Source organism: Anguilla rostrata, chromosome 3 (genome assembly GCF_018555375.3).
Source record: "Anguilla rostrata isolate EN2019 chromosome 3, ASM1855537v3, whole genome shotgun sequence".
In the NCBI taxonomy this organism is placed as follows: Eukaryota; Metazoa; Chordata; class Actinopteri; order Anguilliformes; family Anguillidae; genus Anguilla; species Anguilla rostrata.
The window spans coordinates 20,522,536-20,547,172 of record NC_057935.1 but is presented as its reverse complement, the minus strand read 5'-3'; the positions used below and the strand labels follow the sequence as shown (position 1 = coordinate 20,547,172).

General features: G+C 42.2%; 1 protein-coding gene and 1 long non-coding RNA gene across 4 annotated transcripts in view; one reads left to right on the top strand and one right to left on the bottom strand.

Moving 5' to 3' along the window:
* LOC135250424 (activin receptor type-2A-like) overlaps nt 1-10,605 on the bottom strand; it is a 48,775-nt gene extending 38,170 nt beyond the window's left edge. Inside the window, exon 1 of one of the 3 annotated variants that reach the window (XM_064326678.1) lies at nt 8,904-10,605. In XM_064326678.1, coding sequence (XP_064182748.1) covers nt 8,904-8,958 — 55 coding nt within the window. In that variant the 5' untranslated portion in view covers nt 8,959-10,605. The remainder of the gene's footprint in view (nt 1-8,903) is intronic. The other 2 variants (XM_064326675.1, XM_064326676.1) reach the window with 2 other exon arrangements.
* A 6,055-nt stretch (nt 10,606-16,660) lies between these two features.
* LOC135250421 (uncharacterized) lies at nt 16,661-20,505 on the top strand. The gene is made up of 3 exons (XR_010328929.1): nt 16,661-17,267; nt 18,625-19,210; nt 19,314-20,505. It is a non-coding gene; the product is annotated as an uncharacterized LOC135250421 (long non-coding RNA).
* Nucleotides 20,506-24,637: the final 4,132 nt, after the last annotated feature.

Sequence of the window (24,637 nt, the reverse complement as noted above, 5' to 3'; positions counted from 1 at the left end):
ATCGACATGAATGACACAAAATAAAAAGCTTTCGGGTAATAAAGGTCAAATGCCTCTCTTACACAATTGCAATGTAGCCACCAGTGAGTAACCTGCCGAATAGCACCAAGGGGGTTAACCTGTAAAGCCACAGCCTCAGTACTGTAGGAAAAAAACCTGTCAACAAATGTGACCAACATCTCCCTTCTGTAAACAGATATTGCATTTTACATGGGGGCAACGTGCATTTGCACTATGAATTTTTCGAAGCAGTACATTTTGACAGCTTCGAGGTGTAAAATGAAACCTGGCGAGTGAAGGGGCGTGGCGTTAAATCCCTACCTGTGTTATGTGTGGCTTGGAAAACCTCCAGAGGAACTGAGCAATGGGTGCCAGGAATTTCAAGCTACCTGCCCAGTTTCAGTTCACACAGTACTGCAAAGAACACACTGTTCAGGGCCTTTGGGTACAAAAACTGTCCAAGAACACCCCACACACAAACCATTTGTTTATCAAATGGTTTTAATCTTACCATCTCTGACTGTGAACAAGTCTTATCGCATTATCTAGCACTCTTAACGTTAAAGATGGGTTGAGTCACCCAATTGCAATGTGCTTACTGACTGGTTGCAACCTTCCACCTGCCAAACTAAACATAGTAAAATCATAGTAAAAAGAAATCGTCACGCATTTTAATCTTTCGTGCAGTGCGTGCGTACTTGTGTAGCACTTATGTCAACCTCAATAGGTCACGTTCTCTAAAATGAGGCTGGGCTTCAGAGCACAAAAAAGCAAACAAACAAATCTGGGAAGGTAACGTCAGAGGAGGTTTGCGTTGATATTTGACATTTTGTGTGGAACACTCTCCTGTGCTTTCTGCGTGTATCACATGCACCCCAGCATGTACAAGCCTTCACTAGGCCTGAGGCCCCTTTAAGGGACATCTGGCCTCAGTTTTCTGGATTTTTTTCAGGCAGAAAATTTCTCAGTCTGCAGCTTCAGCTCGAAGTGTAGCAGAAAAATCACCAGGACCAGAGCGTGGTTAGTAATTAAAACACCATCAGAAGTGAAAAAGCTGCTGCTCTGTTCTGAAGCCACTGGGTTCTGGAAATCCATTATGAGAAGCTGTGTGCACTAATGTGTTTGGATTACTCCTGGTAATGAGCTAACACACACTTTAATTGCAGACTTTTAGGGGCCCTGTTGTAAGGAGGCTAAGGGTGATACTGTAATTATAGTTGCCAAAGAACTACTCAAAATTCTGGAAAAATCCAAGGCGGGGGGGGTTCAGGGTTGTTGCATAATATCCACTGAAAAAAACATTTAAAGAAGCAAGAGTCCCCCACCAACCCATACTCTGTAAATTAGGCTTAGTGAGAAGAAGGAACTTGTTCTGTGGCCATGCATCCGACTCTGTTGACTAGCATGGCGCCGGCTGGGGCGCTGTATTGGCAGGGGAGGGGGTGGAGCTCCAATTTAAATCGTGCACAGACTTCCAACAGGAAGAAAAAAAATAAATAAATCAATGTCAACTGCCCAGCTGCTGCAAAGCGCAATGAGCGCGGGGGGGGTGGGGGGTACATCGAGCTTGAAGTTCAACATCAACAATTTAGCTGAGGACTACTAAAAATAGCATGTCAAACCTGCCCTGGAGCAAAGAAAATAAATAATTCAATGTACTGTAGGCGTCTGTCAGCTGCTGGTACGAGCAGCACGTGCGTTCCAATGCTGCGTGACTTCTGAGCGGGCCGTTCCGTGTCACCACCACGCATGCATGCATGCCAGTGGTCCTCCCAGTCCCAGCCTAATCCTTTACAAAACCTCCCTGGGCAGGACTGCACATGTGCGGAGCTCTCCAAACCTCCAGCCCCGTTCGTGCTGGGTGACTGACCGGCGATCGCGTGCGGAGGACGTTAACGAGTAAGCGTGCGTTACCCTCTTCAGCAAAAACGGCAATTGTTCTTGGTCTCTGAGGAAGCACAGCCACTCCCCCAATGGCTGACTGGACCTCTGTCAGGGGCTCCAGTGACATCCCTCTGCCTGCGTCCCTGCTGTGAAGGCACAAAGCAACCAGGAACCACTCATCTCTGGTGAGATGCCATACTACATTCCTACAAATTCCACTAGCTTGTTGTTCTAAAAAGAAACTTAAGGAGCGCGTAACCCTCCAGACCCACGGCGCGACTCACTTCCGCAGACACGTTTTAGCTGGCACCACCTGCGCATGCGTCCCACAAAACGTCCCTCAAAGGTCGTCCCTGAGTGAGTGAGCGAGTGAGTGACCGACCACAATTTGCCATGCATAGCCCACGGCGGCAGTTCATGCGCGCCGTGGGAAAAACTATGTCTACAATCCAATTTCAGAATACAGAAATTATAAAAAACAAGACTTTATTACAATTTGTTGAAACCCCAAAATGGTCAAAAATTGAGTCTTTGACATAAAACCTTATTTATCTGAAAATAGCCAGATGAGGCACAACAATTATTTGCAAAATGGTATCCTATTGGTAGGAAAATGAAGAAGCATGGAACTCTGATTGGCTGTTGATGGGCGATGAAAGTGAAAAGTTTAGCCATGGGCAACTTCTCCCCGGCAACATCAGCCAAGCTGCTCAGGTCGCTCCGCTTCCTGAAAAATGAATGGCCTCCCGCAACTGGTCAACCGAACTGCTCGTTGTGTGAACAGGGCATTAGAGTACAACTGATGACAACTCTGCGAAAGTCAGGGGGTAAAGCAGAAAGGTCTTGCAATAATATGATGATTTGGAGCCACTGGGCATCCCCTCCCCCTCCGCCTCCGCACTCACTTCGCCGTACACCAGCCGTGAGAAAGGCGCTTCAGGATCATTAATCCAAAATTTATTCAGCAGACCGGAACTCCGGCAGGCGAAATCGGGCTGTCTTTCAAAAAAAATGAAAACGCAGAGCTGAGCCGATGTATATGCGGAGAGCGGGGAGAGAGTCGGATGATTCAGGAAGCCAGTGACTCGGTCCTCATACCCTTGCCGGAGCAGCCAGGCTAGACTACCTGCCTGGTACACCTCTAACCATCACATTCCTCCCCTGGCAGGACTGCATCATGGCAGCCGGGCTACACAGGCGCTCGGTGCTCCATACAGAGATCCAACAGACTGAATCTCACAGTGCACAGGCACATCTACGCGTGGAAATGCGCATTTGGATGCATATTTGAGATCGCGAAAACCTGGACCAAAGCAAACTTCTCAAAAATGTTACTCGGACTTGAGTCAAGTTTCTGTACTTCCATAAATCTGCTGTGGCGCGGTACGTATTCAGGAATCTGAGAGAACGCTGTTGAGGAGCTTGTTGCTGCCCTGTAATTGCGGCTGGTGCTGTCACCAACTTTAAGCCTTTTTTATTTTAGGGCTCTGTGATTAGTTATGCCCTCCAGGAAATATCCCTGTCCTCATCTGCCCCTGCGCCCCCATAAATATCCCGCCGAGCCAGAAAGCGGGCCGCAGAGGGCACAGGCTGCAGGAACTGTGCTGCCATTTCCAGCCCCTCTTACTGAGGTCACTATTTTATTGTTACGATTAAGCGCCAAGATCAAAGGCAGCGTTTTCTACTCCTGGCACAGGGGACCCACCATCTTCTCGGGGCTTCCGAGGCCCATTTTCGTCCAAGGTTACATTCACATTTGTGCATTTACGCAGATGCTTTCATCCACAGCACCTTCAGAGATTATATTTTGCATGCAATTTATACAGCTAGGGTATTTTACTGATGTGATTCAGGTTAAGTACCTATCTCAAGGGTATGGTAGTGCCCAGCCCGCAACCTTTGAGTTAATTTCACTAATCATTATACAACACTGTTGTCCAATGACCATAGACCTGTAGATTATTGACACCTCAGAACTGGCTCCCATCCAATCGCTGGTGTCCATTTGATAATTAATACCAGAGAATGAAGAAAGGTGTTAGTAGTTTTCCAATGAACACAAGCACTGAAATGCAGAGGGCAAAATAAAGAACGCAACTTTAAAAACATGAGTGAAAGAGCAAGGCATGGACAGGTGGATCTTTATTCTTTGCTAAATGTGAAGATTATTGCAGAAGCATGTCGCTCCTGATTTTTCCATTGCTTTTTCAGTTTTGGAATGTTGCCCTGCTTCGTTGGCAACTAGCAGGCAAGGCTGCAAGCTTATGTTATGTAATGTTGCGCACCTGTTTTATGTTCTATAGATGCAGAGTTATAATTTCAGTGGAGTCTAACTGGAGTTTGGCTTGCTTTGACTGAACCTCAGCCCTGAACTTGAGACAAAGCATAGGCAACGTTCTTCATCTAGGCAGATGCATTCAGAGCGATGTCGCGCTACAGCTCTGGTTACAAGAAGCGCCGAAGAACAGCAGCCCTGCGGCAGGGGGCTAGCCGTCTCTGGCTGCAGCTTGTGCCCGGCTGGACGCATCTGTGAAGAGGGGAAGGTGGCATCCTTGAGTACAGCCCGAGGCCAGCCAGTACACGGTCCGATTGTGTGTGTGTGTGTGTGTGTATCTAAGTGAGCGTGTATGTGTGAGGTTGCATCACTCATCCTCTCGTCACCTCTCCGAGTGGGTGACGGCCAGGAGCGCAGCTGGTGAGAACCGTGCTCTGAACCGTGACTGAGAAAAGCACCGGAATGTTTGGATCCTCCCTGGAGAGCCGGTCATGTGAACGAGGGACCGAGAGGAGGGGAGCGAGTAACCCGAGCCGCGCTGCCGAAAACAGGCCTCGCGATACAATCCCCGAACGGTTACGAGCGGCCCGCGGCGCCCCGAGGTTATTATTCACGCCGGGGACACCCAACCTCGGCGGCTACCGTTTCAGCGGCGCGACCAGCGCCCGCGCCTGCGAGTGCGCGCGAGGAGGGGGAGCGGGCCGCGACGCGTGCGGCTCGGCCTCGGAAATAAATACTTACACAATCAAGATAATCTTCCGGGAGGAATTTGCACCGGCTTCCCGGCACAATGCTTAACCCGCATTCCGGACTGGAGCAAATTCCAACCCGCATGGAATTAAAGGTGGAATCTAGAACGAGATCGGCGTCAACCTGGCATTGAGGGAGACGATTACTCCGCTCTGAGTGGCGTACAATGCAGGTGCTAGAAAAAACAACTTTGTTGTCACTTTGTTGTTTTTCATCTGCTTTAAAAAGGCTTTTAGGCAAAGGGACATTTAAAGTATATGAAAGCTTAATTTCACAGATGTACACATGCACCGCACAGCATAATGCTATCAGCATACCAGCAACGTTACGCAAACAGTTCTGGTACATTTGAAATACCGAGCTGCTGTTCTACTTCAAGCCTACTTCATCTGTCATTGGAATGTCACTCCAAAGTTTTTTAGCCCTCAGTAAAAGTGCATAAAGCTTCTAGAGCTCTGAAGGCAAAGCAGCATTAAACACAGAGTGCTAATCACAGAAAGAGCCTGTATGGCCCTGCTGAGCCATTTAGGAAATCCCCAGATGTATAATGAGGGAAACTGTTTGGGCCTGTATCAGAACATTACGCATTTTTTTTTTCTATTTTTTTTTTTTCCCCAACACTAATTCATATTTAAAGCTCAGGTGTTAAATGGCAACTGCTATAAACTGAAAGTTTATCGACATAACAATAAGTGGGAGGACTGAGGGACTCGTTGCGATATTAAAGGTCCTATTAAACATCCATTTCTGTCGCACATTAACAAAAGTTATTTGTGCTGAAACTTTAACTCGGTTCTTAGAGCCATTTCCACACCATTGCCTTCAACTCAGCTACAGGACAAACCATTTAACAGAATCTTTGATTTGCACTTCTCTTGTCATTGCTGTACAAAAGACACTAATAATTTCACCCTCGGACAGGGACAGTCTCATCAAAAAAGGCCATTTACACTTCTTGTACAAACACATGATGGTGAGGAAGATTCTGGGAAAAAAAAAAAAAAAATATATATATATATATATATATATATATATATATATATATATATATATATAAAACCAGGCTTTATTCAAATGTTTACAAGCACCTGCAACTTTATACATTACATGAAAACATTAGAAAACTCCACGGTTCTCTGAAGACACTTGGTGCAAATCACATCGGGGAAAAGACGTCAATATGACAACAGGAGACTGAGAAAGGGGCCTGCAGAACATTAATTCAATTTATCCATTCCTAAGGAACACAGGTACAGGAGGCCATTTATGGCCATTTAAAGGCAATCCAGTGTGTAACACACAGGCAAGCCGCATCCCTAATACTATTAGTCTTTACTTGCGTCACAGCCTTCAGAACGACAACCTCGACCAACCATCCATTGGGCAACAGCATCCTAAAAAAGCCACATATATGGGTAGCTATATCTTGGCAGCCCGCAACCAAAACTGAGGACATTCCAGGTTCCAGATTAGTTAAAGGGCTTTGCTTTTTCCCAAGTCAGCAAAACTTTGTTTTCTAGCTATACAAACCTAGGTCTGCGGTGTAGAAAAGATCCTATTGACCAATCCATCAATCCAACACCGAAAGCAAGAACACCAATAAAATTAAGAGGCTGTTTACTGGCTTCCCGCCAATGGCTTTATTGTGCGAGTAGCAAGAAGGGAGCAAAGTTTAGCATGTGAAAGCAAAACGGCAGAACCGGGGATCTGAAAAGCCGAGCGTCGCACCGTGCCCACTGGAGCCGGTCCATGGAGACGTCGCTTTATGTCAATGGCTGGAACGGGGGGGGTAACACGCAGCAAAATTCACAGGCATTCAAATTGTGCAGCGATGCAGCGAGGCGGCTGCAACAGCCCAGCAGTTTCAGTTGAGTGGCCGGCTCTGTTTTGACAGAAGCGCTGCGCGGCTCTCCCGCCCGCCGTCAGCGACCACACATGGCGCCTTCTGGAACTTAAGACGCGGCGCAGGCGGGGGACGGCAGGGAGGCCGGCTCGTTCCACTCTTGGCTGCGCGCGTCCCCCTCTTACAAGAGTAATGACAGACGCCGTCCCGCTTAAAAGTGGAGTTGGCCAGCGGAGAGGGATACTGAAGACATCCAAGTGTTTAATCCTCGCCGCTGACCCGTGCCTAAGCACTGCATCTGAGCGTAATGATGTCAAATGGCCCTTTCTCGCCGCTTGTGCAGCAGGCCGGGTTCCCAGAGAACAACGCTGGGATTCTGAGCTAGTTAATTGCTTTGATAATAAATAAGCTTTTGTGGTGGTCTCCATTATACACGGCAAAACAGTCAATACTATGGCATGTGAACGAAACTGTTCAGGCTGTTCGGTGTTACTGTGACCTTATTGCATAACCTGGCGCTGGATCAAAGATCATTCTCTAAAGTGTGACCCATAATCTGTAGTGGAGTTCTATGCACAAGACAAGTGGAAGTATGATTAACCTTGCTCCTGGTACACAGCCAGCCATGACTCCTCCCATCTCCTGACCCTTCTTTCAAACTCAGCAATTCAGGAGGCTCACAAATAGGCCCATATCTTGGTGGTGGTACAATAAATACAAGGCTATTCTGCACTACATGGAATCCAAAGTCATGCGCCGTAGCAAACCGGACACAGACAGCTTCAATCTTATCTGAGTTTAAGGCACGATTTAGACCTACTACACGCAATTCATTTAAAATGTAAATAAGCAAAGCGTGTAAGAGACCGCACGGTATTCCGTGCTGGGTTTTCCTTCCTGTAGAAACGACTTAAGAGCTGACCATGGGAATAATCACTGCCGACACACATGGATCCTTAAAAAAGCGCTTGTGGCCTGCATATCGGTTTTGCAAAACGACCATACACGAAGCACCAAATTAAGTACAACTGCCAAGAGGCATGCAGTTTCAAAATATCTGTCTCTGTGTCTTCAATGTGCTATAAAGTCATTTCATTTAGATGGCAGTTGAGATAGAAGCAGTTTGGAAGCCAGACTGGTTTAGAGTATCAACAACAGGGAACATCTTTGTACGTTAAAATCCTGATTACGGCAGTATTTTTTTTTTTTTTTAAAAGCTATGCTAGGAATTCATGTGCACCCTCAATTAAGCAAAAACAACCTGATGTGACAGTACGGTTCAGTGTGCTGCAACGTTGCAACACCCTAGAAGATTCCACTGAAGAAGGCGTGAATACATTCTGTTTGGTGTTACAAACCATACAGGCTAGAAATAACTAACATTATTTGTAAATGTTGCAACATTGTGTTTACAAATGCATTTAGAGCGCAAAAAAGCTAAACGTAATCCATATCCCCGAAGGACAAGCAAGCCCTAACGCTGAATTAATCAAAGCAATGCTTAGTGTAATTACAACCCACTGAATAAAATTGCATTAAACCCAGGCATTTTATCAGACCGATACAAGCAAGCCCTTTTCAGCCAAATACCACGGCTCCTTTCAATCAGATAATCGGATTTTAACATGCATTAAAAGAGCTTCTGTACAGACACTGCTGTAGTAGCTATTTCTCGAGAATTCCTCCAGCAAAGCTAGATTCGCGACGTGAGAACTGTCACACCAGACTTGATTTGTCCCAAACTTCACATTGACACCTGTTAAGTCCTCAAGTGAACAAGGAGTGCAAAATAGTCAAAATCAGTTCAATGCACCAACATTAAAAATAAATGGTGCGTGCGTGTGTGTAGGTTAAATACAGTATTCGGTGTGCAACGTGACACTTTAAGAGGGCTTAAAACTAACAGCGCTGCTCTTATTCTAAGAACCAAATAAATTCTATCAAGTTCACATGACATAAGATATGCGAGAAACTACCCGCAGCTTTGTATAAACAGGAGCCGGTGAGCAAACCGACGTTACAGGCTGGATTGCAGCCCTGCAAGGCAAACGTTGAATTAACATCGCGCACGCTAGCTTCACAATAATGAACATATGCACGTGTGTAATATCGTCCTACACAATACACACATACATGTGTACACACACCTACCTGAAGAACATGAAATGAGGAACACTGCGAAGGCTAGTTTTGTAGCTGCTCCCATTTTCAATCCAGTCAAACAAAAATCCTTTATTTCGACAAAATCCTATTGCCACAAACCCCACGGATGACAGTCACGCTTCTCTGGCGTTTTGTTACTGTAAAATCGGGGATGTCCTCTGTAGTCCACTGTTCATTCAAAAAAAATGTCAATGTGAACCCCAGAGCATATTACTGATTAGCTCTAAACAAATAAATATCAACGGTGTTTGCAAACAATCGGACGCTGGCAAAATCCACAATTTCTTGAAGAAAATGGGCCGCTGCGCAATCCTTTATGTAGCTAGATAAGTAGGAAGCTAGCTACAGTAACTTAGCTGCTCAGCTTGAGAAGCATGTCACGCATTTACTTATAAAGAAAAGGGAAACAAATCTTAGATGTGGCAGAGGTCCCACGTGGAAAATCCAAAAAGTGATGGGTGCGTCTCCAGATGATAGTTTTCAAATAATAAGAACAGAATTCATTGTTTTTCGAGCAATAAAGACATCTAGACTCTAGCCACTACCAGCTTAGTAAATCACCGCACTATCTCAAGTCTGTTCAGCTGGCTAGCTGAATCAAGACTGGTGGATAAAGTTAGCTAGCAATCTAGCTATAATGAAATAACTACCCTCATTCATTCACTGCTATAGAGAAATAAAAAAACTCAATCCGTATTTTTAATAATTCACTACCCAAGTTAACCAAGTAGCTAACGTTAGCCAGCTAGCAGCTGGCTATAAACAGAGGGTACGATATTATTACCCGACTGTAAACAGCTAGCTGGCTAGTGCAATGGGCTAACTATTTACAAAAATACCGACACAGGGAAAGACAGACAGCCGGCCACAGTCCCAAACTCAAGCGCTGGCATTTTAAGGTTTGCATTTCATCCGCTTTCTATGCTACTTGGCTAACTGACATGGACAACCAGCAGCTCGCCAACGTTGTTATTTCACTTAAGCGCTAGCGAGCTGGGTAGCTAACACGACAACTCGCTACATACAACCCCGGATAAAGCACACTGCAACGACAACACATACAAGTTCTCGTTTTTTTCTCAAATTAAAGGCGATAAATTCCCATGAAAGTTGACGGGAAAATAGCGCATTAGAAGCCGGGTTCACATTTCCGACCGTTTCGAGTAACGTTAGCTAGAGACGCACAAACACTTGTCGAAGATGTTAGCGTTATTTTCCTCATCCTGCGAACGGCAATCCTAGCTAATTGCAAGTGGCTACGCCACAGATAACTTGGTGCAAAAAAATAATTATTATTCATAGAAACCACCCATCAGTTTCTGGGTAGTGTTAGCAGCTCTCGCTGCACCAGCCAGGACCCGGGTCTGGGTATCAGGTCCGGTTCCAAAATAACTTCACCCCGGAGCACGCAAGGTCTCTCCAAACGACAGCGCAAAGTAACCGGACTTTGGGATAGCCGTTTCTCTAGGCTCTCGATGCTATTTCGCCGAAAATATGAAGCCGCTATGAGTCTCCTTGACCGACGACCAAAGTTCCGATGCTAGTCAACTAGCGGGCGAGCTATAATCCATAGCCGTTCAACTGCCATTCACTATACTGACTGGATGCAAGATGGCGTCCGGTACGTATCCATTGTTTTTGTTTTTTTCCCTGTCCTCCTCCATCTCTGCCCACCTCTGCGCACAGTGAACAGCCTCCGTGCGGCGTGAATACACTTGAGTGACACCTCAATGTCCAATAAACAGGCAGGTAAGCCTTTTCAGCCATTAGAAGACCTAGAAATCCAAGTAATTTAGAACTTCAGTATCCAATGAAAAGACGGTAAAACCACACCAGCCACTAGAAGACCTAGAAGTTCAACCAATCCAGAGAAATACATCCACCTCGTTCGTGGATGTAGTTATACGCCTATTTCCATGAGGCAAATGATTGATTGGCTGTTTCACTGTCTAATTTGCTAACATGTTTTGTTTGCACATGTAGCTGCCCCATGGAAGAAAAATCTGAACAATTTGCAGTGACACGAACTGGGTTTTTAAGATGCACGCATAATTTATTATTAAGCAGTTTACATAAATATTTAAACATTTTCTGCGAGCGGTAGGCTTATAGAAATTACACAGTATACTGCTTTCTGATGGGTCCGTGCGATTTTATTTATAGACACCTCTTCTCTCGTTTAATTTTTTTTTTTTTGAAATATCGGCACATCGTCATTGGGCACGCACGGGACAAGTTTTCAGTGAGCTTCCCTCAATTTAAAAAGAGGCCCTCGGTTTTTGAATATTGATCGCCTTTATCTCCTACTCTCCCTCTCTAGCCAGTAATTGCACTGAGGTGTAGTTGGGGTAGCCACATGGTCCAAAATAGCAGGTCCTCCACCAAAGGTATTATCGAAAATATGTGCTAACCTTATGACCAGCTAATACTTCTCATTTATGAAAACAATTTGCATCACGCGTGGCAAATTCTCGTTTTAAAATAAACACTAAATAATGTTTAGTGAGCACTGGATTCAGGCTTCGATGTCTAAGAGAAGGAGACACATCCCAAGGCAAAGCCTGATACCTTCAGTAACTGAGTTTGGGACAATCTCTTGTTTATTTCTCGAGTGCACAATTCAGAAGTGACACACAGGGTTATATTTGTAGCATTTAAATATAAAGGTCAAAGTAAAATATCTAATTGTACTTGAGACATGACAAATCATATTTACATGAAAGATGGGATTCCTTATGACAATATTACAAGTCCTTGATATGTGGAAGGATCTATAAGAATGTAGGAGAAATAATCACTATTCCTCTTAAATGTGTTCCATGGTGTGACTTAAAAGCAGACAATAATTGTGAACCGTTACCATGCAAATTGTTATGAATGAAGCAAAAAATGAATTTGTATTTTGTTACAATGTATTAAATGAGATATACAAACTAGGACCGTTGCCTGTGAGTATCCTCTGTCAATCAACTGACCACAGAAGCCAGTCAGCCAGGCTAATTCTCACTGAGGAAAATAATATCAGGGAGTCATCATAATCTTCACCAGTCACTCTTTAAAGCCTCTGTCAGATGTGTAACTTATTGTATGTAACCTGATAACTCTAATTTTTTCATTTACGTGAAGCTTTTTTGAAATAAAGTCTCTACATTATATAATCTACATAAGTATATTTTGCAGGCTAAACACAATGTTACAATAGTCAGATGAACCCATGAGTGCTTTGTGGAGAAACAGGCATGAAAGCCAAATCCAGTCGGACACATGGTATGTTGTCTTCACGCCCGTTGTATAAAAAAATATATAAGGAACTTGGTTTTATCTCAAGTAGCACACTGCAACTTCATAACCATTGGACTGGCTCTCAGTCAATGATTTTATTTGACTCTCAATGACAGCAGCCCAGCAAGTCCCTCAGGTTTGCTGATGGTGGGTCTTGCTTGGCAAAAAGCCTGAGGGCGCATTGCTGTGGTGTTCATGTGCCAGACTGTCAAATGTAATAATAACAACAGCTACTGCTGGAAAGAGATTGCGATCTCTTTAAATCAGAACAAGAGAAACCAGTGTACTCTGACAATAACTGTAAAACTGTGTCAATGGATACTTCCTGGCTAAGACTTGTGCAAAATATCAGCCATTGATATTTGAAACCTCAGTCAAGTTTTGCTCACTGAACTCAACTCAGTCACTGACAACTGTATCTTATGTTGTCACATCAAGAACTGATAGCCTTGTTTGAAGTTGTATTTTTATCTGCTCATTTTGTCCACCCTTCTGCCCCTCTGGCCTATGATGTTGAATCTCCACATCCACTGCTACTGTTCCCTCCTCCCACAGAGACAGAACCTTTATTGTGACTTTAAATGACCTTGAAAGCTCTGCTATAAATTAAGAACTGTTTTCTCAGATGAAAAGTAACTACGCTTTATATTCCAGTAATTGGAGAAGCCTAGTTCTTTGTTGACAGAGATATCTCTATAGTTCTTATTTTTGTCAACCTGTTCTACAAACCAACACCATCTTTTCATATGCTGTACTTAAGATAAAGAGTGTGCTCTGCCATTATGCTACAGCCATAGCAGTGGTGCTGTATTTGCAAAGGATACCACACTCACCTTGGAAACATTAATTGGCTATTTGGAACAGTCCAAAAATACACAATAACAACATTTACCTTCAGATAACTATCTGCAGGCTATAGAGTTACATACCGGAGGCCACAGTCTCAGATTCTAATACCCTTTATATAAATCCTTGGTTTGGAAAAGGAGTATAATGACGACACTCGTGATGCGTGATGAAATGAAAGTGGGGGAAGACAGAAGTCCAATGCTCTTATGTTTGAGAATGTAGGAGTAGCCATGCATTTAAAAGGCTTTTATAACTGTAACTGGAGGAACTCATCCTATAAGTGATAGTGTCCCCCATTCAGCCACAACCTTACTTTGGCTCTCCTGCAAATACATCAAACTGCTACCTGAGGAGGGTGTCGTAATGACAGTACCATGTTATACCACTAGATGGTAAACAGGATATCAGAGTAGTCCCAGCCTAGTCTTTATTATACAGACTTGAGTCTCTATAAAAGAATGCCTGTGGATGAAACATGCAAAGCTTGGTCATGGCACGCTACAATCTGATTAGCATGGCCAATTCAGATGCATAAATATTTGGCTAATGGGCATTGCAGAAACAATAAAATCTTGGGTATATTCAAGTATTCTGAAGCGGCATCCTCCCCCTTATCCTTCCAGCATTTCATTCACTGATCTGAAGCAAATACTGATTGACAGAGTGAGGTTTCTGGCACATTGCTTTTGCCACTTCATGCTCTATGGATCAGTTGAAAGAAGAACATTTAGTTTTGAAACATGGCCCTAGTTTACTAGAAACATGCCACTGAGTTCCAGATGTGCTGTCCCAGCGATGGTATTGCTTGTGTGGTGTTGCTCGCACCCGCAATAAAACAACTTTGCCAAAATGAATCTAGCTGCATAACATGAGTACTCAACCATGGTCCCTAACGTCTGCAGGGTCCGCTGGTTTTGTTTTCACTTTAAAATCACTAACCGGTTCAGACCCATGAAACCCACAAAACTGTATAAATCATCTGCTTTTATTGATGAAAAAAGTCCTGCGTAACAACAAAAATAATCAGATCCTGCAGTTCTCAAGAACCAGGGTTGAGAACCCATGTTATAGAATCATCATTTAACTCTTTTCATTTGTAGTTTTGCCATATTCATTATTTTACATCGGTGAACTAAATACAACATATTGGTTTGAAATCACGTTTAATCTGATACTAATGAAAAACACTTTCCGATCTGAATGTCTTAAGGTGACTGTACTTCATTATGTCAGATATTCTAATGTAATTTATTTCTTAGGCCAGCTGTTACCCTCCCTATGTATTGGGCAACCATATCCTGCTGAGGGGATGTTTTTCTAGCAGCCTGAGAGACCCCCATACACTGTCTGCTGAGTTATTTGTTTAAAATATGAGAAACCCCTCATGAATGTCATGCAAATCTCAAATCATACAGAGAAATGCTTTCGGTAGCTCCTGTGTGTTTTCCCACCCAGCTGCTTGTAATTCCACAGGAATTAGAGAAGCAATGGCAAGGTTTCACACATGCATCGTGGCCATAGATGCCTATGAAATAAAATTGATTGGCAAGGCAATGTGCTCACGGTGAACAGAGCGGCACACTCCCTTTACTCGTTCTTCAATGCTTTGTTTGAACTGAGTAGCCTGATACTCAAGGGAAGAGCTTGCAACAAATGTTAAAGGTCAAAGAGGCTACATACCCAACACATTGATTTTGATTAATGGGGCAATGATTCGTAAGCTGAAGGGATCAACAGGCACCCCAGTCTCCCTAAGGGACAATGGTGTACAAAGGCTTGCGCATGGCTATACATATCGATCCTTCCATTACCCTTTAAAACCCATGCATCTAGCTTGAGGTACGCAGGTTCTAAGACATTTGGAATGCTTTGTCGTCAAAAGTGATTTGTCAGTTTGTATACGTGAAAGCATGTATGTGTGCTTGTTTTAAATGCAGTGATGCCTTGCACACAGAATTATGGTTACATTTTTGCATTTTAAATCTTTTGGTCAGTTTAAAAAATAAATAACATTTATTCGTAAGATGATATAAGGTAGAACCTCTAGAAATTAGGCTGCTATGATTCTTTACTACTTGTATCCACTTTCCCCCCCAAAGAAATGTTGATGTATTCATGTGTCAGAAAGAGTTTTTGCATGTTTGTAATGAAACCCTCAGAGGGACAGTAATTTCACATCACTTGTGTGGCCTGCAGAACAGCAAATTTTTTGGTGACTATAAATTTGTCTCGTATCAAAATGTATATCACAATATTTCTGCAGCACACTGTCACTCCTTTGACAGCTGGGTGACAGCACAGTTATTAATATCTGACCAAACAAAAAACATGCCTTAAAACTTGTCCATTCATGGATCTTTCATAAGTATATTTCATTTTATGTTGAAATAGCCATGACAGTACAGAAAAGCAAGCTGTTTACTGGGTAACTAGCTTATCAACGAAGGTAGTCATTGCACTTGGCACGGCAAGGACACAGCAGTGTTAACAGTGTGTTCTACTTGGCTGCTTTGGAATTTCCCAGAGTTAAAAACGTGTGTGGTTGGTCCAAATTTCTATTTGAAGGACAGAAAGAAAGTAGGCATATTCTGAAGACATAACTGACAGCCTCTTGAGAGGATTCAAGAGGTGCCAGGTCATTTTTATGAGTCACATTTATGTCATTGAAGAACAAGAACCTCACACAATTACTGGTAATAATTAATTAATGAACAAAGGAAAAGAAAACTACAGCAGGGGTTAGGGCAACTCCAGTCCTGGAGGTCCGGTGTGTCTGAAGGTTTTTGTTGCCACCCGCTGTGCTGGCTCAATCAGCAGATTAGTCATAAACACCAACACGGGTTCACTCATAGATTAGACCACAGTAATACACTTCATACAGGCACAAGAGCATTCATCAGCTGCTGTTCATATTACAGAATGTAGCTAATATGTCAGATCATGTAAACGACTGAGCTAATTAAATAATTAAGAGCAGAAGCTGGCCTGAAATCCAGAAACACAGCCCTCCTTGCCAACCCCTCAGCTGCAGCTACTGTAGACTTCATCTGAGGTATTTTGTCTGAGGTATGTTGCACCCCACCCACTCTTTTCCAATGATGTCTCACACTTGCAGCTTTAAGCTACCTCTTAATTCAATTGACCCTTGTGACACAAAAGATGCTATTTGTGTGAGTCACTTGAGAACATCGCAAATTGCATTACGGTATTTGTTTTCTCAGCAAATGTCCTTACCCAGGCTGACTTAAATCTTACATACAGCTTAAACAGCACACATGTGAGCTATATGTAACTGATGCTAGTATCTTGCTCAAGGGTAAAATAGAACTTTCCTACATGCAAGCTTCTCGTTCCAGGCCCACATTCTTTACCATCACTCCACACAGCTGAATTCTTTGGGCTTTCCTCATGGATTGACATGCCCTCACCAACCTCTGCACGGTTCCTCCGACTGCAGAAAGTCTAGCAGTGAAATTCTGCAGCTTCCTCACATTCTGGTCATAGCGCACCCGTAGCAATCCAATTTACTTTTAATCAAAATTCCTGAAGTGCGGACGATTATCAAGATGGATTTCAAAGAGTGCTTAAGCTCTCTGATGTCAGATGTCAGGAGGCTGGCAAAGCATCTGTTGACCCATGTTGTCTCTTGCTGTCACTCTTCGTCCTTGAACGAGAAAACGTGTACCCATTTGTGGGGTCCATTCATCTTTGCTGAAGGCCTATTCATGTCTTCTTGTTAAAACATTGTAGCGGTAACATTAGACAAATGACCTAGGAGTGTCCAGGTCTCTTTTCAATGGCCGTAAGGCAGCCTGGTCTGGCCCAAATCTTGTGACAATAAAATGCATGACTGCACCCCATTTCCCATGTGTTGCATGGCAACAAAAATTTATTAATGCAACCAAGCTGTTGTAAGGAGGCCTTTTTAACCATTTCTTTCTGAGACATGCACAAATGTTGATGGCAACCTGGTTTCCCAGTGACATGATTCTATTTCTAGGTTTTATTTTTTCATCACATAACTGTTGAACATCTCGTGTGCGATGCCTACATGCAGGGCTAAGAGAACGGCAACCCGATGGCCTCTGACCCATCATCACCATCTCTGTCCACCTCTCTGTCCTGCTGCTTCACTGAAAAAATACAAGAAAGAAAAAGAAACATTGCTGACAGGAGCTCATGGAGATCCAATTCAATGCAGTTACATTTCTGAAAGAACAGGTACTCAAACCCTTCTGCTTTCCTACATAAAGATGCAATCTTGTTTCCTGGTTAAAAAGTCAAAGCCAAGTGGGAGATAGAGCCTCCACCTTAAAATCTATCTCAGGTCCAAAATATTTTGAATCTATCACACTGAATGTGACTGTGGATCATAAACACTCACTCACTGTGGTGGGAATCTATAGGCCTCCCTCAGATATGGCTTATTCCTTAAACAAGTTAGCGGGAGAGTTACTCTCTCCTTTTGTCAGTTTGGAAGTATTGATCTTGGGCGATGTTACTTTGGATTGGAAAACAGATGTATCAAACTGCTTTAAGGAAATCTGTTGCAATCTTAACGCAGCTGGCCTCAGAGCTGACCCAACCTAATTTGAAGAATCCCTCCAAATCCACTATTTTATCCTATATATACCTTATTCTATCCAACAGGCCAGATAAAATTATAGCTAACAGTGTTTTTTTTTATCTTGGTCATTGCCTGTATCAGAGATGTGAAGCTAAAAATCAGAGGTTTATTTAAATTTTAGATATTTTAACCAACAAGCCTTCCTGCATGATCTCTATTATAGTGAATTACCTTACACTCTCTGGGCTATATTTACTAAGCATGTTGCAAATTACCATCAGGGCTGCAAAATTATGCGTCGCTGCACGTCTCCAATTTAGCGGGGTATTTACTTAGACCGGTTATGTAAATGAGCGCAGCCACAGCGAGATCATTTTAATGCAGTGCCGGTATTTAAGACGCGTCTTGTGCACTGCAAGAAAGCAAAGCAATGGAACACAAAAGAAAAGTTCTCCTCCGTGGAGCTGGAAATATTGGTTGATGAAACCACTAAAGACATTTCAGGAAGGCAGTTACGCAGTGTTCCAGCAAGAGGAAAGGATGTATGGGAGATAATCACATACAGTAAATCGAGGAGAGTCGCCATAAATATAACACTTGATAAATGTAACACAGTGAATAACTTAATTTACAGTGCGGCTACCGTATCCATTTCAGGTTTGTACATGTGCAATTCAGTCCTCCACCTCCCAAAGGAATGGAGCAATGGGATAACCTTTGGGGTGAAATATTTCCAAAAAACTGTTTTTGAGCTAAATAAAAATCTGTTCTGGTAGTAATTTTCGGGCATGAGGCTTTATTTTTATTGACAGTATATGAAATCATCCATCATTTAAAAAAGTAACCTGGACTTGAAATGGTTTTCGGGATGTATTCTAGCTGGAATTGGATGCTAGGTGACCAAAAAAAACATGATGCCCCTGTCTGTATAAATGTAACAGCTGTTACAATTATGCCGCCTCTGAGTTGCTATAACAAATAACATGCTTTTTTTCTGTTATACGTTTACAGGATGCCATCTAAAGAGAAAATGAGATCATTGGTACCAGGGGCGTAGTGCACCAAAACATTTTGAGGGGGTACAAACTCAAATAGTGGATGTTTTATGTCCATCCATACATCTATCCATCATCTAACACACCTATTCCTGGTCAGGGTCACAGGGGGTTCCAGAGTGTATGCCAGCCCGCATTGGGCAAGAGGCAGAAATACATCCTGGAGTGGTCACCAATACTTTGCAGAGCACATACACCATTCACTCACTCACTCATACCTAGGGGCAATTTATACTCTCCAATTAAGAAGAAACCGGAGTTGGTTTATGTCCTCAATGCAATTTATTTCCCCCTCATTTGTTTCTCCTATTTTATTGCTGAGAGTGATAGTATTACACTTCCAACAGTAAAAACACTTGACCTAAAACACTAAGTAGTTCAACAACATATTGTACTAAATGTGGTTCTGTAAATCTATCAGGACAGCAGTGATAGTATTTAGTTCACATTAATTAGCAAAGCTGAGAGAAGAGTAAGTGGATCTATACTCTGCATCTGAATCCCATACTTTCGAGGAGATGAAGAACTAAATGGGCCTACATGTAAGTATTGTGTGTCTTATCTTTTTAAGAGAGAGAGACCAAAAGTGGCTTCAGTATTGGGTCTTAGGTGCTGACCTTTTGTCTGTCTCCATTCCTCCAAAAGGCATCCCTCATTCTCCCTCAGTAGCAATGATGATAAGGTCAAGAAAAAATGGACAAAGAAGATAAAGCCAAGCACAGCATCAACACTCTATTTTCTCTAAAAATCCCTGCCCTGTCACATTAGCTAGCTACCGACCTAAACTAGATAACATTATTTGATGAGCAATGATACAAAGCTTTGAATAACTAGCTACAGCAACATCTGAAAAAACATAGCCACACAGTAAAATGTCCAGTGTTAATTCAACTCTAACAGTGTTAATTCGACTCTTAACAGATTGGTCTTACTCTAGAATATTGGACCAAATGTTATCTGTAGTGTCCTTCATTGCCTCAGCCACCTGGTCTTAGGCATTTATAATACGCATACACCAGATTGGTCTGTATGATAGGCTATTTGCTTTAGTAAGAGCTTACCTGGGTTTTAAGAAACAAAGAAAAGCAGCTTTCCTCATTGATTTTGAATGGTACCACAACTCATTTCACAGTATGTTAAGTCACTTTTCATCTTTATTTCATGAATAAAGCCCCATGCTGATGATGAGGCTGATCGCATGTTAATCAGTGTTTCCTTGATTAACATTAGTATGTGCAGAAAAAACCGGCATATGCTCATATTATAGGGTGTTTTTATTTACTGTTAAAATTGTTACAATCATACCGACTATAGGTTGTATAAATGTAACATTGGACTGTGTGTACTTTAGTACCGACTCAATTAAGTTCCGAAAGTAATTGAAGCGGCTAATGACTACTGACATGTCAAAGCTGTTTGAAGTAAAATACTGCTCTTAAATGTATTACTGGTGACAATTATGATACACATACTGCATCTTACATAAAGAAAGCTGGTTGGCCCTCTTTCCACGAGGAGAGACCAGCATAGGTTTTTGTTTGTCCTTCTCTGTAAACAACCCTTTTATTTGTCATCACTCTTGGTTTGGAATATTGAAAATCACTACACATGCTCTCAATACTGCCTAATGCTGCATGTATCTCAAGTCAACTTGGAACTCTGAAAAACTGCTTTTAAAGTATGTGCCTCTCATACCTGGAATGGACGGCAAAAATACTAAAATTGATTATTTTGTAACATACTGGTAAATTTTGATTTTCGATTTTTTGGTTTTATTGTAACTCGGCGCCATTGCAAATGAGGGTCCTACCCTCAATGTGTCACAGTGAATGTTAAATAAAGATAAAGAAGATAAAGATAACAGGTGTACGTCATGGATTTGTACTGTATTAATCAGGACACCATGTGGGCAGGTCACAAGTCAAGTGTTAAGCTGGTACTGTGAAGAAGACTGTGGAAATCCATTTTGGCTGGAAAGGACCTCATCAATGTAACGCTATTCTTTGGAAAAAGTCCAGTTTCTGAACAAGCACATCTGTTGTAATTTGAAATTTAATCTTTAGTTTTAGTGAGAAAAGCCTTTCTCCGCGTTTTTTTTTCTCCCCTTAAACGCAGAACCACAATCTTACCTCTCCGTGTGTCTTCCTTTTCTTTAACGTAAAGCTGGGCCTAAGTGCCAGTAAATCACATTACCTCCTGATCTCTTAAATTACATTAATGGGATGGCTTGGCATGCCGTGTAAGCAGCCTTCCATTCAGGGCCTCGGAAATGTGCCCCCTGCTGCCGCCTCTGCGCGGAATCACAAGACTTCCCTCCTGTAACCCCAGGAGATTCAAAGATTTTGCTCTACCTAGTGTGAATAGAGGATTCTGTGTGCTTGCATGCATGTGTGTGTGTTTGTGTGTGTGTGTGTTGTTGTTGTTGTTGTGTGTGTTTGCGTGTGTGTGTGTGTGTGTGTGCGTTGTTGTTGTTGTGTGTACTCCTGAGAATTTACATGGGATATGTTGGCTGAAATGGCTCATTACATTACATCATTATACTTTTAACCTTAAAGAAATTATACAGTGCAAATAGAAAGGCTGGTTGTTAAACTGAGAGCTAATCTTAGGCAGCATGCTCTGTACGATTCCCCATTGGATTTTCCGTAGGAAAATGGACCATAACTAAGCGAGCATAACCATGGCTGTCATTTCATGCTTGGCTGTGCTTTGCTTTAAAGTATGTCCCAGATGTCTTTTAAAACCTTAAAAAAATATTCAGTTTTAATAATTATTTATTTAATATGGTTTGTAAACCAAAAATATTCCATAAGCTACTGAAAATGGTTTAGTAACATCTCTATACCTTTACCCTCATTGAGAATGCCAGAATATATGAATATGCAAATTGGCTTGCTGCTGGTCCCAATATATATATAAAATGCAACATCCGGATTAAAAATCTATTTCTTTGCAAAACCCATAGACTTCTGTATAAGGTGCTGGAAGCAGTAATCTGTACAATGAATGTATACATGGATGGATTCCCTCTATGCTGTCTAGTACATCCATGCGATTTAGTTAATTTAGTGATTTTTGTTATAGAATAGGCTCTTGCGGTAATAAGTGAGGCAAAGTTTCTACCTGAATTGAATCATAAAATTACACAGTCTGCCATATTAAACGCACCAAATGTCACTAACTAGTTAGCCTTCTGTATGCTAAAGTTTCAGTTTTGCCACATTGCTCTCCTGTAATTTTTATAACTTTCGATACTGGCCCAAAACTTTGCTCATACATGCACGTTTCCAACTCAGATTTCAGGGAAGTGCACGAAAGCTCTCCACAGTGGAAGAATGTGAAAAGGGCACTCTGGTGACAAAAAAAAACACCTGCACAAAAAAATCAATCTGTATCATGAAAGTCATGAGTTAACCATTAAAAAAACACGTTTTTGAGTGGAAGGGGTTTTTAATATTGCATTAGTGCCAGGGGATGGAAATTCAAAGACACGCACTTCACTGCACCTTTGCCTTCTAATGTATAACTGCTCTTTAAAAATGTATGATTTTCAGAAAATGGGGGAAAGAAATATCGGTTTTGTTCAATGAAAAAAAGAGTACAAAAATGCTGTGGTTTATATAGTATATATGGGGAAAAGGAGGATAGAAGATTAGTTGTTCTTACAGTTCCATTTTGTTTGTAGTTGAAACTCGTTACATCCTTACTGTTATTCACATTCGATATGTGTGAGCGCTGAGGTTTCATTGCACCCTAAAACGCACTCCCACAGAGGAGAGCGCTGTGAGAAGCAGTAGCCCTACATCCGAGAACCTTGACCAAATAGAAAATCAACAACATTATTTTCACAGACATAAAACAGTTCATGAAATATACAGACCAGGACCACACAGTACAAAGTAGTTACAACAAGAATAACAACTAACAAATAATATGTACATAGATTGATCGATCGATCGATCGGTCGATCTCTCTCTCTCTCTCTCTATGTGCTGTGTGCGTCTTGATCATCTATGGATTGATGTAGCAATAGTTAGGCTGGAACTCTGCTGTAGTTTCTTTAGTTTGTGTCACTGTGATGGAGTACTGTTAACACCCTGGCCCTGCAAAACCTGGACTGTACTGAGGGTCCTGACTTGATATGCATCTAGTCATTGAACACACATTCGACGGTTCAGTTACTCACTCACCAGCTCTTAACATTATCAGATTTACAGAAATTATCATCAAAATTAGGCCCACAATGACAACAAGTTATTTCAGTGCCTGTCTCTTGCTTTATATAATTCACATATAGGCTGAGCAGTTTGTATTATGTGAGAAAAGGAAAAAGTTTTGAAAATATACATAGTTGCTATAAATCATTTACATTTTTTTCTACAGTGAATCGAGAGACCTTACCCAAGGCTGAACATAGCTTCCGGGACCCTGCAAAGAAAAATCAAAGGATGCTGCCGCTCTTTCGTGTTCGCGCTGCGTTTATATAACAAAGGCCGCGTTGTTTCCGTGGCCTTCGTGTTGCCGTTTTCAGTTTTGTACACACAGAAACGGGCCGTCTTCTTCACAAACGCATCGCGCAGAGAAGCGGAGGACCCCAGCAGTGTCGAGGCCAAATGCATCTCTCAGCCCAGAGAGAGAACAACCTGCAGGCAGAATACTAGGGGCTTGTGGGAAATATTGGATGCGTACTGAAGGAGACGAGACGACGCTAATACGGAGTTTGAAGTACACAGTGGAGCTCGGAAAATAAGAGAAAAACTGCCGCCTCTGCAGTGAGCCTTTAATGACATTGGATCAGGCCGCTTCTTTGCTGTCTGGTTTTCTTCTCAAAGGAACGTGCTGCTGAAGGTGGCAGAATGACGTGCTCAGAAGCCACTTCTTTAGATAGACTACTTGGTGTGTCTGTTACCTGTAAATAACTTCCCAATCCAATTCTTCTATATGTTAATGTATGAACAGGAATAACTTTGTGTGCTTGTGTATAGATAATGATCTTATTCCGTTTGATTTGGCAGGGCGTAGCTACTGCTATCCCCGGGTGTAAGATAAGCTGATCCCTGCTTTGTACGGAACGCTGATAACTGTCATGCATTTTCCTCATTGACTGGAACACTGCCTTGGAAACATTCTACTTCATAACTGAAGTCATTTGTGTAATGTGTTACATGATTAATCAGGTTAAACCAGATTTTTAAAAGAGATATAATGTTCATATAATAAAATGAATTCAGTTTTTTACTGGAATGTCCAGTTTTCAAATTATTCATACACGCGTGGTCCCAGTAATTGATGGGATGCATTTACCTGTAGTTTCTAATGATTTTGCATGTCAGTGACTCGGAAGACGGAGGAGGAGACTTTTTTGATTGAAAACAGAAGGCTAAAAATCCTGCATAGTATGCCTTAAGTGCCAACATTGAGGGTACAATTGCAGTGCCTAGGACTCTAACCTTTGTCCTTCTGTGTTATTTAAACCAATTATGCCCCATATATCACACATAAATGTGCATGTCATCTGTATTGCTGTAGTGCCCTTTTACACATGTATAAAGAGAACAATACTCAGCTGAGAGCCAAATCCTCCACTCTGACATCATTTTATTTAAATCTGAATGTCCATCAGTGGAGAGCTTTATTCACAACAGAATTTATTAAAGTGTTATCTCTCCCCTGCCCATTCATTTTTTAAGGAAGATTAGATACCCTTTTCTAGAGGATTGCAGCTTAATGATTAATAGATTTTAATTTGTAGTGGAAGAGATCTGAAATCTGTACCACCATGTCCCCTCCACCCTACAAATGCCACCCAGAGGGATGTGGAAACTGCTTACGCCAGCTGCGACTTTTAATTACAGAGCTCAATAAACACCTTACAGTCATGTTTCCCACAGAAGAGTCGTAGAAACAAAGCCCAAAAAAACGGATGTCCAGAACTGTTTAGGCCTGAGTGAGACAGAGAGAGAGAGAGA